The sequence below is a fragment of the Daktulosphaira vitifoliae genome, unplaced genomic scaffold (genome assembly GCF_025091365.1).
Source record: "Daktulosphaira vitifoliae isolate Bord-2020 unplaced genomic scaffold, ASM2509136v1 Scaffold_2, whole genome shotgun sequence".
NCBI lineage: Eukaryota > Metazoa > Arthropoda > Insecta > Hemiptera > Phylloxeridae > Daktulosphaira > Daktulosphaira vitifoliae.
In genome coordinates, this window is record NW_026099573.1 from 7,299,149 (window position 1) to 7,317,100 (window position 17,952).

The following is a 17,952-nucleotide window of genomic DNA, read 5'->3' on the forward strand; positions in this document are numbered from 1 at the left end:
GATAAGCACGGTGTAATAATCTTTTTTTTTATTTTCTGTAATAACTTTATTTACCGTATTATTTAAAATATTAATGTCAGTTGAGGGTGATCTATAAACACATAATAATATAATAGGCATACTTAAATTAGTAAAAATAAGTTTAATGATATTGGTTTCAACAAAGTCATACTCAAAAAAGACTATATTAATATTGGATCTAACAAAAACAAAAATACCATCATTTTGGTTTCGTTNTGTTAACGAATATTTTAAGTTTAAACTGAAAAACGTATATTTTATTTAAAAGTTATAAGTTTTACACAGTTTTTGTGTAATACAAGGTAATACAAGTGGTTAATACAAGTGTTCACATTTTTAATATTATGGGTTTACCCCCCTCCTAAGGGATTTCTGAATATCTCTCTATACGGTGTTCTTTATTTATTAATAAACTTCTTAGAAGGTTAAAAAATCATCCAATATAGAATCGGGTTAAAAACATTTATGTGTAGATGTTTTGTGTGTGTTTTTTCATCCCTACTTAAAATTTAAAAAAATATAATAATTTCATTGGTTGAGTGATTCAGTTAGAATTTCTCTATTAGCTATAAAATAGAGTAAAATACTTGATTATTCGATATAGGTTTTACAGTTTAACATCGTCAACATCGAGTCAGCAACATGAACATGTTCACATCTTACAGAAACTCGTCTAACATGGACTATCGGTATCTCATACATAAGAAAAAATGACTTCGGAAAGCACTGAATAGATGGCCAAAATACACGCCAACAAATCCACCTTCTAAATTATTGGACGTTACATCATTCAACATTGATTTTAGAGAATGTAAGTTTATTCAAATTGGATTTTATTCTATTACACTACAAATTAAATCACATGTTGTCACACCTTGGAGACATATATGCATTAATGAGGAGTTTATTAATCGTTTATTTGGATACATGGGAAAGTTGCTGTCTAATGTTTTATCGACTGTACCTATTAAATCCGAATGTGTGTTAATAAACAAGGATTCGGATGTTGTTATCTCAAAAACGTTCTATAGAACAGAAAATGCTATAATACTTCAATCGAGAGTTGTTAGAGACTCGAGAATTTTACTAACTGCGAGAAACGTACTTAAACTTCAAGAACTAAAATTTGTTATTCATGAATCTGTTGTAAAAAAACTATCATATGGGCAAAAAGTTATTAAATCACAAGTCGAAACTATAATTAGTTACTTTTCACAGCATAATATAGAGGAATTATCAGAAAATTCAATAAAAAAATTTATTCATGATCATGAAAAATTTCGGTCATGTATAAATATAAATGCCAATGAACCAGATTTCACGCAACAAATAATGATACATGCAGATGACTATATAGCAAAAGAAGTTTACAAAAATCAAATTAAAAAAAATAAGGTGAGAAAAAAAAAATTAAACGTTAGTATTTGAAATATAATTTATATAAATATAATCGATCTTCGAAATGTTTATGAGATACCTTATAAATTTATTATACACATTAAAATAAACATTTTATGAAAATTTGAGGTTTAAAAAAAAATTTTTACAGGTCGCTCAACGCGTTTTAAGAAAATTGACCAAAAATACTCAAAAAACATAAAATGTCATTATTTATTCAAAATAATTGCGCAAAGTTCATAAAAATCTCAAAAATATGGTTAAGTTCTACGAACACCTAAGTAAGCCAAAACAATTTTTTTTTTCATTTTTTTTTAAATTTGATTAATATTTGTGTGTATTTTAAGAGGAAAAAATGTTTCCACTAATGTTTAAAACTACTACCTTTTTTTAGCTTCGATGCGAAGCTGAGAAGGTATTGGTTTTACTATGATGTGTTTATTTTTTTTATTTTTTTTTTTTGTGTCTGTTACCACTTTTTCTCAGCTCTCACCGAACCGATTTCTTTCAATGATACGTCAAAAGATCACAAATCGTATCTAGTCGAAGACATTACCCTTAAAAATTAAAAAAATTTCCCTCGTTCCCCGTAAATGGGGGAAACCTCCAAAAAAATTATTTTTATAGATGCGTGATGTCATTACCTATCATTTGGTATATTTTTTTTTGTAAATTTGACTCTTTATCTGCTCACAGGGGGGCATTTAAAATGACAACTTTTTCACAAAAATTTACTTTTTCAACTTAACTTTTGAAAATGTTCCGAAAGGTCTGACACTTTTATATATATCTTAAATTAAAGCTAATGTAATGTACTTTAATTAGAAAAAAAATTCTTGATATTATATTTTACATTTTTTAACATAATATTGCTATAACTTTTTAAAAAATGCATGAATCAATTCTATTCTTTAATAATAAATACTTTATATATACCTCTTTCATTCGACATACTTTTTTTTTAAATTGGACCTTTTCCCTTTATACAGAGGGGGTGCAAACCTTTTAAAATCTGTATAGAAAAAGTTTTTTCAACTTACCTTTTGAAAATGTTCCGGAAAGTCTGACACTTTTATATATATCTTAAATTAAAGCTTATGTAATATACTTTAATTTGAAAAAAAAAAATTGGCCTCTAGACTTGTCATAATGGTGAAAACGGCTACCGAATGCTATTTTTGTGTGAAATTTTTCGATTTTATAATTTACTTTAAAGTGCTATAACTTTTTAAAAAATGTATGGATCAATACAATTTTTTATGAGAAATAATATTTTTTAATAATCTCTTTTTCATTTGACATACTATATCTTAATCAGGATATTAATAAGGAACTAGCAGATCATGTAGCTTTTGGAATAATACACCAATTTTTTTATATTTAACACTATCTAAAGATTTGCATCGAAGCGTTTTTTTGATAGTGATTTTAATCACTGTCAGATATCATTATACTTGATCCAACTATGCCACGTCACCACTGTGCCGCGACCCCCCTGTGCTGGGTTTTTTTAGATTAGAACGTACACTAGAATATACAATGTACATAAAAATAAATGAAAATATCGTCAAATTTTACTGATTCCTTTTTAAATTTTTTGTGGCAATGTTTAATATACCACTATATTTAAGTTTAATTATTGTTTGTTTGATTATAGTCTTAAGAATTAAAAACTTAAAAATATAATGTTAATAATTTTTTTGCTAATATAAAATTTTATGTACACGAAGTTATAAATTTAGGGTCAATTACGTATATTTCATAAGTATTACAACAAAACAAAGTTTAATTATGACAATAATAGCGATCACGACGATAAGATACCATAAACGATGTTTTGGCATTATATTTATTTCCAGTAGTTTTCTTGTATGGGTTTGTACTGATTGTTATACATCACTATCTTTTTGATGGTATCCGACTAATATTTGTTAGTTGTACAACAAACTTTTCCTAAAAGTTATAGTCTAATATACATTTAATTTTTTTTTAAATTAATTTTTAGTTAAATTCTATTTAATAAATTAATTTTTTTCTCGTGGTTATTAAGTAAAGGGTAAGAAAAATAGCTCATATATATTTTTATCAGAATATAAGATTAATAAATTTACTTTGTATTATCAACATTACAATACAATTTGTAATTGAATTTATACATTTCATATTAATATTTCTAAATAAATCCACCAATACTTTTTATTTTAGTTTTAATTCCAAAAAAAAAAAATTCTTTACAATAATAAATAATTTTATTACTTATTTATTCATTACGATTTTTATTAATTCTTATTTTAATTTATAATGGTTAGTATAACAAAATATCATCGTCTAAATATTGCTCCTCAAAAATATATGCTCGGTAAACAGCTACCTACAAAACGCAATGTCCTTGATCATTTATTAGCATAATGTCGAGAAGAAAACAATAGCAGACACTGCTATTGATTGTTCTAAACATATAATTCAGGTGTAGTCGAAAACCGAATTTACCATTAAGCTCAAGTGTAATATAATTTCTTAAATAAAATTATTATATACGCAATAGATAAATTTAAAAAAGATCAAAATAGAAATACTACTTCACAAAATAACAAAGAAATTAAGTTTTTGAATTTATTAAATGATATTTTTGACATTTCGTATAGTAATATTTTTCAATCCAACGACTCAAATAAAGAATTTCATATTCCTCAACTAACTCCTGGATGTTCTAGCACCACAAGTCCAGATTTAGAAATAGTTCACGCTAGAGCTACGTGTTCGAACATAAACACTAAAGATATAGACTTTGTAGAACTTGAACGTCAAACGCGAAAATAGTTAGAGTCTTTCTAGCGCTGATGATAGTTCACAAGATACTAGTCTGTCAAATTTTGAATGTCATCTTGATCATCCCACAACTAATAAAATAAGAAACAATATCTTGAACACACAATTCACTTCAGCGTTAGACAGAACAAACGTATCTAGCCGAAAAGCCACGTATATTTTGGCGTCTGCTTTAACTTCGTGTGATAAAAATATTAAAGATTATTCCATAAGTAAAGATTCAATTCGAAGAGCTCATAATTTTAATAGAAAAATTATAAATAATGAAATAATAAAATATTTCAAACCAAACACTGTTTTAATGGTTCACTGTGACGGTTTTATTATTATTATAAAAAAAAAAAAGTAAAAAAACCCAGCACAGGGGGGTCGCGACTCAGTGGTTCCGTGGTATAGTTGGATCAAGTATAATGATATCTGACAGTAATTAAAATCACTATAAAAAAAAAACGCTTCGATGCAAATCTTTAGATAGTGTTTAATTTTAAACACTATCTGCTAGTTCCTTATTAATATCCTAATTAAGATAAAGTATGTCGAATGAAAAAGGGATTATTAAAAAATATTATTTCTCATAAAAAAATAATGTTGATCCATACACTTTTCAATATGTCATAGCATTATAACTTTAATTTAAGATATTTATAAAAGTGTCAGACTTTCGGGAACACTATCAAAATTTAAGTTGAAAAAGTTGTCATTTTTAATCCCCCCCTTTAGGCAGGTAAAATATCAGATTTATAAAAAAATATACCAAATGATAGGTAAAGACATCATGCATTTATAAAAAAAAAAATTATATTAATCCATACATCTTTCAAAAAGTTATAGCATTATAAAGTTAAAAATATAAAAAAGAATTTTTTTACAAAAATCGTATTTTTTTTATTAAGTTTGATGTCTGTATTCACTATGAAGATAAAATAAAGTCTGAAATTTTTGTTTACCATAATAAAGTATATTACATTAACTTTAATTTAAGGTATTTATAAAAGTGTCAGACTTTCCGGAACACTTTCAAAAGTTAAGTTGAAAAAGTACTACTTTCTACATGCATTTTTTAGATTTGAACCCTCCGTATATAGGGAATTGGTCCGATTTAAAAAAACAGTATGTCGAATGAAAGATCTATATAAATACTACTTTTCATAAAAAAATTGTAATGATCTATACATTTTTCAAAAAGTTATAGCATAATAAAGTTAAAAATGTAAAATACAAAATCGAAAATTTTCACACAAAAATAGCATTCGGTAGCCATTTTCACCATGAAGATAAGATAAAGTCCGAAATTTTTTTTTTTCATAATAAAGCATATTACATTAGCTTTAATTTAAGATATATATAAAAGTGTCAGACCTTCCGGAACACTTTCAAAAGTTACGTTGAAAAAGTTCTACTTTCTATATGCATTTTTATGTTTTGAATCCCCCCTGTATTTAGGGAAATGGTCCGATTTAAAAAAACAGTATGTCGAATGAAAGATCTATATAAATACTACTTCTCATAAAAAAATTGTAATGATTCATACATTTTTCAAAAAGTTATAGCATAATAAAGTTAAAAATGGAAAATACAAAATCGAAAATTTTCACACAAAAATAGCATTCGGTAGCCATTTTCACCATGAAGATAAGATAAAGTCCGAAATTTTTTTTTTTCATGATAAAGTATATTACATTAGCTTTAATTTAATATATATATAATAGTGTCAGATCTTCCGGAACATTTTCAAAATTTAAGTTAAAAAAATTAATTTTTTGTAAAAAAGTTGTCATTTTAAATCCCCTCCTGTGGGCAGGTAAAAAGTCAAATTTATAAAAAAATGATAGGTAATGACATCATGCATCTATAAAAAAAAAAATTATATTGATATGTTCATTTTTGAAAAAGTTACGGCTGGTTTTAGTAAAAAAATTGAAAAAATTTCGAAAATAGCGATTTTTAAATTTTTTTGGAGGTTTCCCCTATTTACGGGGAACAAGGGAAATTTTTTCAATTTTTTTGGGTAATTTTTTCGACTAGATACAATTTGTGAACTTTTGACGTATCGTTGAAAGACATCCGTTCGGTGAGAGCTGAGAAAAAGTGGTAACGGACACACAAAAAAAAAACACATCATAGTAAAACCAACACCTTCTCATCTTCGCATCGAAGCTAAAAAATTAGGGCATAATAAAATTACTAAAATTATAATTAAATCAAGCTCAATAATATTACTTGAAGTATAAATATTTTAATCAACTGTATCCCTAAGATATTATTCTTATAAAATATTCAAATTTTAAACATATTATAATCTGTAATATTACATTTTGGTATTTCTTTGGGCAGGCTTGTTAACTTTCCAGGTTTTAAATCGAAAATTGCTTACAGCAAGGAGCCTTTTGATAAAAATTTTAAACGCTCACGTTGCACTAAACATTTTATTTTCGTCTTAAATAAAAGCATTATGATAATTTCCCCAGAAAAAATGTTGAAAATCAGACATAGTTAAGTAATTTTTCTAGAATTAACTAATTTTTCAAAGTTTTATCATATAATAAAATTTTTTTACTTGATATTCGTCTAGTACAATATTTGGTAAATAATTCTATTATAGCATGATATTTGGTTGGGAAAAGTCCCATTAGATCTTTACACCATAGAGATAAATAATTGGTGAGGTTTTTTGCCAAACTGTTATTTTATTGTTACTTTAATATCCCACAGTATGGTATACTATAGCACATTTATATTTTTAGTTTTTTTCTGCAAGTGCTATCGTAGTACTATATATTATAAAACTTAAAAATTGAGTCATCATTAAATAAATTTAAAAATAATATTTTGTCAAATTATTTCAATTGTAGTTGTAAAAAATGTATTATAATTTATTACATACTAACATAAAAATTAAAATACAGAAGTAAAAATTAAAAAAAAAAACTCTTAAGTTTATTGAATAGCTTCATAATTAATTGATATAAAAAGTGATTCATTAAGGATAAGACTCATTATTTTGGAAACTATTGAAATTTTTAATTTTTATAAAGTAAAAAACTATTTTGTAAAAAATATTCTACAATAATATGTAATAAAAAAATTGTTTGTTTTTTTAGGGATAGAAAATAATCATACAGAAATCTTATTTTTAATAGATTGTGTCTAATAGACTTATACGTGTACGTTTATTTAATACACGTTTACTATTGTGCATTGTTAAACGAGCGGCATGAACATTTTTTTTTAATAATATACTAAAACTAATTTATTACATATTGGAACAGATTTTGTTATTGTTTTTAGTATTATTAATACCAAAATAATAATAAATTTATATTGTAAATTCAGATTTTTAAAGAATTTTAAAACGTAAGCGGTTGAACATATAAAAAAAATTATTAAAAATTAAAAATAAGTAGGACAACCAGATAATTAAAATGAGAAGGGCGTGGGGGTGAAACTTTAAATTTAATTATTGCTATCGTTAAAACTATAACTAACACTTAACGATTAAAACTCTAAACTATAGTTTAAATCTTTAATCGTTCAGATGAGAAATATTCTTACATTATGTCTTGATATATTCAATGAACTACATGTAATTTATCAAATGTAGTTATAGTGATACATGTTTTTTTATCATCCTCTTTTAAAGTTTATTTATAATCGCCACAGTTGAAACATGGCTAAAAAATGTTATACAAAAAATATTATTAAATAAATATTAATGAATATAAATAATTTTTATACATATTAAAAACCAATTATAATATAGCATTAATGCTATAGTATATATTTGTATTCTAATACGAAATATATATTAATTATACTCATTTATTGTAATAATATTTATAGTCATACTTTAAAGTACATTGTCATTTTATGGGACCCATAGTACTTATATATTGGTAACAATATTACAAAGCATAGTCAATTTTATAGGAGGACTGGCTAGTTAAGGGGACATATAAAGTTATGGGGTAGATTTCCACCACATAAACTTTATGTGATAAATTATTAATTAGTTTTTCAATGATAAGTCACGTTTTGAGTGTTTTGCAACGTAATAATATTTTCTTTATTAGTGATCAAATCTTATTTAACTATGGACAAATTTTTCGATTTTATGAACTTTTTGAAGTACATCGAATTAGAAAAAGATGATACATAATAATTTGCAAAGGAAATATCTTCGTAATGTCGATGACCCGTTTGAACTACAAAAAAAAACCATTTTTTAAACGTTATGGTTTTAAAAATAAAGAGTTGTAAAAGAGTTATACTTGACAATTTGTTGGAATTTATTCCTATTACTCGTACTTATATTTTCAAAATATTATAGGATTATAAAGTTAAAAATATAAATTATAATTTTATAGTTTTTTCACAAAAATCATACGTTTTTCTATAAAGTTGATGCCCACTTTCACCACGAAGATAAGCACAGGAGTAAAATATTTATCTTAAATAAAGTATATTATATTAACTTTAATTTAAGATTTATATAAAAGTGTCAGTATTTCTGCACACAATTTACAAAGTTAATTCTTTGTTGAAAAGTTGCTATATTGAAAACCTTTGTGGGCGGTAAAGGGTCAGATTTATAAAAATTATATACCATATAATAGGTAAAGACATTATGCATCATTAAAAAGAAATTATATTGATTTAGTCATTTTTAAAAAAGTTATGGCAGTTTTAAGTAAAAAAAATTTTAAACATTTTGAAAATTAGCAATTTTTTACAAAAACCGAAAAATTGTCAATTTCTTTAATTTAATTTTACATTCTACAATTTGAATTTTTATATCTATGTGTGCTAAATATTTCAAAAATCAATATTCAAGTTTCATAGTGTAATTTTAGCTAAAAACATAGCTAAAATGTAGCACTTGAACTAATAATCATAATAAACAAAAAATCTGCGTGCTTAACGCATGTAATGTAATCTATTTATGAGACTTTATTTTATATACTATAAAATAACATTAATTTTACAAAAATTTATGTACGGTAAAATTTTTTTAAGATTTTTGGCTCATAAAATTTTTTATATTACCCAGTTTTTAAATATCATGGTATTTCAAAGTGTTAACTTTTGTCTTTACGTTTACATGACAATTTTCATGTCAGACACTAAGAAGTTTGTTTTGGCACAAAACTCTTTTGCAGATCTTCAAACAAGAATTCAGAATTATAATCTAAACGATTTAATTAGCGTTAAATATAATGACACTATATATGATTTAAGTAATGTAATAAATATCAGTGACGAAAATGATCGTTTAAATATAGCAATATTAATAATAGGCTGTTCATTCGCTAATACTTTAAAACCCAGTTTAAATGTTTTCAAAGAAAATATTTCAAAATGTTATGATAAAACAAATGGTATAATAATAAACGAATGCACCGCGAAGATTTTACAAGATTTAAAAGATTTTAATGAAACGGTAATGACAATAGAAAATAAATTGAATGATATGAATAATAACAAAAATGAACGTTTGATGGTAAATAATAATCAGTCTGAAAACGCTTTTTATTATGCTATAAATGAAATTAAAAAATTTGCTAGTTATTATAAACGTATGGATATTCAAAAAACATATCCTCCACCGAGTAATTCTAATTTGTTAGCTGATATTTCAACAGTTTTAACAAATGCGTGTAGACTTTTAGATAACGAAATAATTAATAGAGGATGTAATTTATCTAATTAAAAATCCAATTTAAAATAAGGTCAATTAATCTCCTACTATATTTTCGATTTAAAACCTGAAATGTTTACCAGGCCTGCCCAGAAACATACCAAAATGTAATATTACAGATTATAATGTATTCAAAATTTGAATATTTTTTAAGAATGATATCATAGAGATAAAGTTGATTAAAATATTAATACTTCGAGTAATATTATTGTAGCTTGATTTAATTATAATTTTAGTAATTTTATTAGGCCCTAATTTTTTATATTTACTACGTAAAAAAATTGTCTAACTGCACAAACAAATTTTAACATGTACTTTAAAATATAACCTGAAATATATAAATCCAACAACTGTATAATTATTTTTACTTATTTGAAATATAATTGTATCGATTATTTTGTTTTATGTTTAATATTAATATGCTTCATTAATATAAAAAACCCAACATAGTGGGGTTGCGGCACATTGGGCACGAGGCATAGTTGGGTCCAGTATAGATTTAATCTGACAGTGATTAAAATTACTATCATAAAAAACGCTTCGATTCAAATCTGTAGATAGTGTTTAATTTTAAAAAATTGGTGGATTATTCTATAAGCTACATGATCTCCTATTTCCTTATTTATATTCTGATATCATTTTGTTAACGTTCATAACAATTATACTTGTGTTTTGTCCAATACCTGCTAATTACTTAATTTAATTTGTTAATATAATTGTACAAAATAATTGAATTTAAGTCTGTATTAAACATTACTCTTGTACTTTGCTCATTGCAATAAATTTACTGATTTCACTGAATCATGTCGCACTGAATATTCACATTTCCCTTTACCTCTTGAGCACATATACAGTCCACTATCACAAATCATGTATTATAAATAACTAACTGAACACATATTACAGGTAAGGTAGTTAGAGCATTGGAGTTAATTGGCTTACTCATGGTACAAATTTTATTTACTTTTACTCTCATAATACTTGATGTTATAATTTTTATTTAGCTTAATTGTTCCAATTCCTCCCTATCCCTCCACTCTACGCACCTTCCTATACAAATAAATCAGATAGTCATACTTAGAAAATCAACTGACTAACCGGCTTTTCTCTTGTCGCCTTCGTAAGAATAGGAGTTCGTTCACTGTTCAGTCCTGTTCCTAACACAATAGTCTAATTTTAATTAATAATCTATCCCCTGTAACTAAGGTACACGATTGCCTGTGTCTCCTTCAGGCAATTAAAACTCATTTAAGGAGATAGGGACGATATTTGGGCAGACGTCGGGTAGCTTCCGATTCTTGGTTTTGACCAAGATCCTCAACTATTAAACAAACCCCTAACAGTGTTATATCGACTTATGTAAGTATATTATTTAAGTTCATTTATTAATAACGTATTTTTTGTTCAACTTAAACTACAGTATGGTTTTAACGCTGTAGTTTGATTTGTTAAATAGTAAAACATTTATCCGTATTAAGTAATAATATTGTTTTTAAAGTCGTATTGAACGAACTGTAATTCATGTTTTCTCTTTTTTTTTTTAATAGATCAATCATCAGACGATGCAGGAAAAAATAATCGTCGGACACGCTGGAATAAAATACAAATCAATTATAATAATAATTAAACTTTCAATAAATATTCTTTTTTTTTTTTTAATAACGTATTAATAATTAGATTAATAATAAACCGTTAATCGGAGTTATAAAAATTTATTGTAATAATCATCATCAGACAGTGCCGGAAAAATTTTCGGTCGCTGCTGGAATAAAAGAAAATTTGATAAAAATATTATAATACTCATAAAATTTAATAATTATCTCAATGATCAAAATCTAAAATAATATTAATCGAGTAGTATTAAGATGCTAAAAAATTGATTTTAATAAGTAATACTACTTAATTTTTGTTGTGTTATCTAACTGCGTTGTCGCAACTAACCCGTACATCTAGTTTAATAAAGACTCTCATACCACACACACGTGTTATATGTTAATTAATATTATATAATATCTTATTTTAATATTGTTCTAATATCGTCACTAAGAGAAGACGAAACAATTTTAATACCGTGTAAAATATTTATCATCATCAAATGTCGTCTCACGTGAGATAATGATGAATGTCAGGGTTACGTTTTTGTAATGTCGCGGTGGCCAATCGCTTTATCAGCAAGAACGTTAGGTGTTATTACCGACCAAACTAGAATTTCATAAGTTAACATAATAAAGATCTTTGGACCGAGAATAATCAGTATTTTTAAAATGTAAAAAATATTTCTTTAATATGCGCACGAATTATAGCATTCCAAAATAATAGCGTATTAATAAAGCATAAATGACAAGCTAGTTAAAGATTTTTATTACGCTATAATAAAATATAAAATTAATATTAATAGTAAGTTGTAAGCAGTAAAGTATAACATTTAAGCCATAATTCTCATTTTAGAAATAATTGTGATTTTTTAATATTGTAACCTCTTGTTGCTATAATTTTTGTTTAAGTACGATAAAGGTTAAAAATTTTTAAAACATTTATAATTAATTCAAGCTCTTTTAACCATCTACTATACAAGATGCATTGCATATTATGTTTTGATGTGTATTATTAATATATAAATAGTTGACAAAATTATTGTCGCGCTAGTCAGCATATATCTTTAATACTTCATCCAATGACTGACAAAATTAAAAATATAAATTCAAGAATTTATATAATTATTATTCAAGACCACGTCTAATTAAGAAAGTAATTATGTATAATAAAAATAATTGAGGATAAAAATTATTCATATTTACAATTATAAATGAGTAAGCCAACAATAATCAGAAAAAAAACGGTAGCACAGTGTGACGAGGCATAGATGGGACAAGTATAGATGATATCTGACAGTGATTAAAATCACTATCATAAGAAACGCTTCGATGCAAATCTGTAGATAGTGTTTCCTTTAGAGAAATTGGTGGATTATTCTAAAAGCAACATCCATTCTTATTTCTTTAATTATATCTTGATTAGTAGCTCTTAGATTTTAAAATATAATATATGAATAAATACTAATTATAGTTTATAAATTTAGTATGAAATTATGGGCGGTTGATAAGAATGTAGAGCAGAGAATAATTGTTGCAGAGATGAGAATGCTTAGTTGGATGAGTGGAGTGACTAGAGAAGATAAAATAAGAAACGAGTATATAAGAGTGAGTATAGGTGTAGTGTCAGTTGTGGATAAGATGAGAGAAAATAGACTTACAAGGGGAGGTCACGGTGTGGTACCCACCGATTTTCATAAAATGTATATAGATCTATTCTATATTGACTATTTAATCACCTTTATTTCGAATTTGTTGCCAATGCCCCCCCTAAGTCGAGAAAATCGACTTTGAAAATTGTTGTTTAACTTTAATAGAGTTAATTTTTCAATTGGGATAAGGTCGTACTATTGTCTAATGGATAGCGCGTGACAGTCCGATTATGGGGTTCCGAGTTCGAATCTCTGAACGAGACATGANTTGAATAAAGAAAATGATATAATATAATTTTCTCTCGGGATATGAGTACGAGGGTATATTAGAAAATGTAAAATATAGAAAAACAAAGTGATGTTTGAAAATTTATTAATATAATAATAATTTTAAATATAAATTATTGTGATTAATTATCACACATAGATCATCAACAACGCCACTCGTACCAGTAGTTATCTAGGCTTGTGCTGACTGTGAGTCGAGTCAATAANCTGTGCTGACTTTGAGTCGAGTCAATAAAAACCTCGAGTAGTTTAGGAACCACGAGTGGGTTCTCTATCTTCGCAAGAGAGTCTTTATTAGTATTGACTACACAGGTAACCCACTCAAAGATTAGACTAGGCTGGCTAACTTCGTACAAACGTTATTGATTCTCTTTATTTATTTAGACAATATTTTATTCTAGAGATCACTTTACTTTTTCTGGTTTCCTACTTAATTTATGTACTCATTATATTTACTTTGAATATGAATTTACCTTAATGATTTCAGAACTAATGTTGAAAAAATGAATATACTTCAATTTTCTATGTAAAATCGTATTTTGTCAAGCCACTTCTTGCATTCGTTAAAAGTTCATAAGGTGAAGTAGTAGTGAGAGAGATTGACAGTTTTTATGCCCTTTTATATTAAATTTAATTCATCTATCTATGCAAGAAGTGTCACGACCTTTTACTATTATCTGTTTATTACTCAATTTGTGTTATTTATTACATATTATTTTACTTAAAATAGATAATTTGTCACAACTAAAGAATTTCTTATAATTATTACAGTAGATTTATATTAATGTATTTTTAGACATATTTCTTGGAATAGTTTAAAGTATTAACATGAATAATATTTTTAATTTGATGACTAATAGGTAATAACATATATACTACTGAATAATGAGTGGTGTATGTATTATAACAATATCGGACAGCTGATGTGAGCGTAGAAGATGTGGGGGGAGATCGTGTTAAGTGGAAGTTCAGGATAAGGGTGGGTGATTCCAAGTAGTTGGGATTAAAGCAAGGAAAAGGAAGAAGATTACCAGATATTCCGGTGACATTTGACATAATATGATTGTTGTTTGTTAATGTACAATTTAGCGTTAAGTTGGTTTTAAACAATATAGTGTCAAATCAATTACCTACTCTATCGGTTGTATATTAATATACACTACACTTTAATGATACAATAAATAAATAAAATAAATAATAAATAAACTCACACATACACACATATGCATTTATAACATTGTGTCTAATGTAATTATAACATGATAAAAAGTAAGCGTAAAATGAAAAAAATAGAAAATAAATTTTAGTACTGATACGATCACATTTGCATGTGCCCATATCTCTGTCTCCCATAACATCGTTGTACCATTTAATAGACATATATATATATATATATATATATATATAATTAACACAGTGACATACAGCAATACTAATAGGAGGGCGGACTGCACACATAAACACTTTTTGCAATTCACGGCCAATGTGCCATAATAAGAGATCCCTATCGACAGTTGACATTTTACCATCTTCGCGATCACTACTTTTGCCTGATAATTAACTTAACTTCGCTACCCCGTATATTATAGTGTGTGTGTGTGTCGCCGTCAGCTCCCTGTTGGATTAATCATCTCTAGGTGTCCAGCAGGTTGTATTATCCATTTAATATTTCAATTGCTTAATAAATATTTATTTATATCGTTGTTAACCTAAAGTGTTATATATATATATTGTAGTGCGACCCTTGGTAGTTCCTCTAAGGGAATATAAATTAAATAGGAAACTTCAGTACCTAAGGTAGATATAGCCTAGCCAGCTATCCCCCGTTGGTCCCTTAGAATACTGTCGACGGGCATTTAGGCTAAACCCCTAAATAGCGACGTAACAGTACTCATATTAAATGTAATGTAACTCGAAAAATATTTGTTTAAATGAAAAAATATAAGATAATTTTTTTGTTTAGAATTGTCTTTTAAACAACTTTTGNTTTGTTTATAATTGTCTTTTAAACAACTTTTGTACGAATTTTTTTTTTGTAAGTTAAATATTTTTTGAGAAAATTAAAAAAGCTCATATTTTTTAACTTTTGCGAGGCTGTAAAAAAAAAACTCAATTCCAATTAATGAAGACTATTATTATGTCATTATACATATCTTAATTCAACTTTAAAAAACAAAAAATTTTGGTTGGGAATTTTTTCTGCCATTTTTCCTTTGTTGACTGGCCTAGATGTCAATTTTAAACTTGTATTGAGCTTTTATTAAGCTAAAAGTTATGGTAATATATTCGATTTTTTTTACTATAAACTTTCACAAATCTTTATCAAAAATTTTTCATCAACTTTAAAGAACCAAAAAAATAGGTTAAAAAGGAAAATATGGACTGATTATTTTTAACATATTAAAAATCAAATCAGTAATAATTTGTAAACAATTTTTTTTTCTTTTAATTATTATTTTATATGTAATTAGTAATAATATTAATAATTAGAAGTGATAGAAAAAGTTTAATTGCAGATTTGAAAACAACGCGAAAAGTTGATTTAGAAAAGTATATTTTTGCTTCTGATGAAAGTTCCTTGTAGTCCAGTGCATTTATTTATAGTAACAAACAGTAATTGTTTATAATAAAAAAAAATAATTTATTTTACCATAACTTTTAGCTCAATTGGCAAGTTTGAAATTGACATCATTAAATAGAAAATTTTATGAGAGTTAAAAAAATTGTATCGTTAAGATTAATATGCAGTCAGAAAGTTTTATAATTACTATTTATTTGTAATAAACCAAAAATAAAAAGAAAGAAAAGAAAATGAGAAAAATAGAAAGGAGAGAGTGAATATAAAAAGAAATTAGGGGTGCTTAGTAAATTATTATAATCATTATTTATTATAAGTTTTTGTAATTTTAATGTAGATTTAATTGTCTTCAATTTTATTTAAATTAATTTTTTCATTAATTATTTCTCTCATTAATTATTAATGGTTTATCACGCAATAGATTGTTGGAAGTTCGAAAGCATAGGTTAAATTGTACTTACCTTACGTCCTATGTAATACAATAATATTTCAATTAATCCAATGTTGATTTTGGTATTAAATGCACTACGTATACGATTTACACTATATGTATTATAGTTAATATGATAATTTACAAAAATGATTCAAAATTTAAAAAAATATGATTTAATTACACAAAGTCTATGACTGGTCTTACTTGTGATTGATTCTAAACACTCTGTATTTTATTATAAATACAATTTTAATTTTTTTTACTTATTGATTTTTTTTACGTCTGTTGAATAAGTATTTTTTAGAGAGTATATTTTATTGAGAGATCGATACCAATATTTCTTAAATTTTCCTCTGGCCTGGCCAAAACAAGATTCNCTTCTGGCCTGGCCAAAACAAGATTCGGAAATATCTATATCTATGTAAAAAATTTATCAAGGCAGAATTGTGGTGGCCCAATGTGTCCCGGTGCTAAAATAAAGCACCTTGAAAGGATGCGGCACAATAATAACCAAGACAAAAATTAAACACTGCAAATATATTCGGAAGTTTCTCTACGTTGTCTGCCGGCGCGATGTTTATTAAAACAAAGACATTAGCAACGAGACTAGCTACCCTATACGCATAGGCTTACAAATATATTCTAACCTAATAAACCTAATTCTAGAACAATATCTAGTTGCAACCTTTACTCTGTCTGCCGGCGCGATGTTTGTTAAACAAAGACATTAGCAACGAGACTAGCTACCCAATAAGTATAGGATTACAATACACTTAGTCAAATAAAATTACCATTAAATAAATTTAAATCTCAATTTAAATTGAGAAGATTGTGACCTTTAGCTCTGTCTGCCGGCGCGATGTTTGTTAAAACAAAGACATTAGCAACGAGACTAGCTACCCAATAAGAAAAGCTCACGATAAATTTTTATAATTAAATAAAAATCTAAAGTTAGGTTGGGTTTATTATTAACATAAAATAATTTTAAAAAGATGTAATGTTTAAAATATTATTTGATATTTATTTCCACAAGAAAAATAAAATATTATTAATAATTGAACAAATTAAATTAAATAAAAAGATTCACCAAAATAAAATTCACTTTAAAATTTCTAAGTGTCATTTAGTTTTAAAGAAAAATATTCTAAGTTCAAATTAATTAAAAAATCAACTAAGTCCCGGAAAGTGAAATCTTGAGTAGAGTATTGTAGATTTTGTGTATTTTTAAAATTATCAAAAGAACTGGTTTAGATGGGGAAAAATAGCTTTTTATAGTGTGAAGAGGGTATCCCAGCGATCTCTACCGTGATCCTAGAAGCTGAGGCTTTGTATTCTAATTGGTTAAATAAAATGGGGTCCCGGCGTGTAGGCGTTACTTAATAATTTCTACAAGAGGGAGATTTTATCGTATAGTTAAAAGGTTATTTTGTATTTTAAATAAGAGAACCCTGTTTTGGTGATCTTGT

The 17,952-nt window shown here is 26.1% G+C and overlaps 1 protein-coding gene across 2 annotated transcripts; it reads left to right on the forward strand.

Annotated features, from left to right (window-relative positions):
* The first annotated feature begins 243 nt into the window (after window positions 1–243).
* Window positions 244–11,920, forward strand: LOC126899534 (uncharacterized). 2 transcript variants are annotated; one of them, XM_050674535.1, is made up of 3 exons: window positions 244–1,416; window positions 1,571–1,700; window positions 11,491–11,920. In XM_050674535.1, exons 1-2 carry the CDS (start codon window positions 949–951, stop codon window positions 1,619–1,621), a joined length of 519 nt encoding a protein of 172 aa, XP_050530492.1. In that variant the 5' UTR covers window positions 244–948; the 3' UTR covers window positions 1,622–1,700; window positions 11,491–11,920. The 2 variants fall into 2 exon arrangements, 1 of the variants encoding a protein (XP_050530492.1); XR_007702616.1 differs by lacking the exons at window positions 244–1,416; window positions 1,571–1,700 and adding an exon at window positions 9,061–9,745.
* The last annotated feature ends 6,032 nt before the right edge of the window (window positions 11,921–17,952 follow it).

What these genes read in the sequence shown, in the direction of transcription:
- LOC126899534 (XM_050674535.1), top strand. Translation starts at nt 949, where the DNA reads ATGGGAAAGTTGCTGTCTAATGTTTTATCGACTGTACCTATTAAATCC. An exon ending in ATCAAATTAAAAAAAATAAG is followed by an intron (nt 1,417 to 1,570) that starts GTGAGAAAAAAA and finishes AAATTTTTACAG; the next exon opens with GTCGCTCAACGCGTTTTAAG.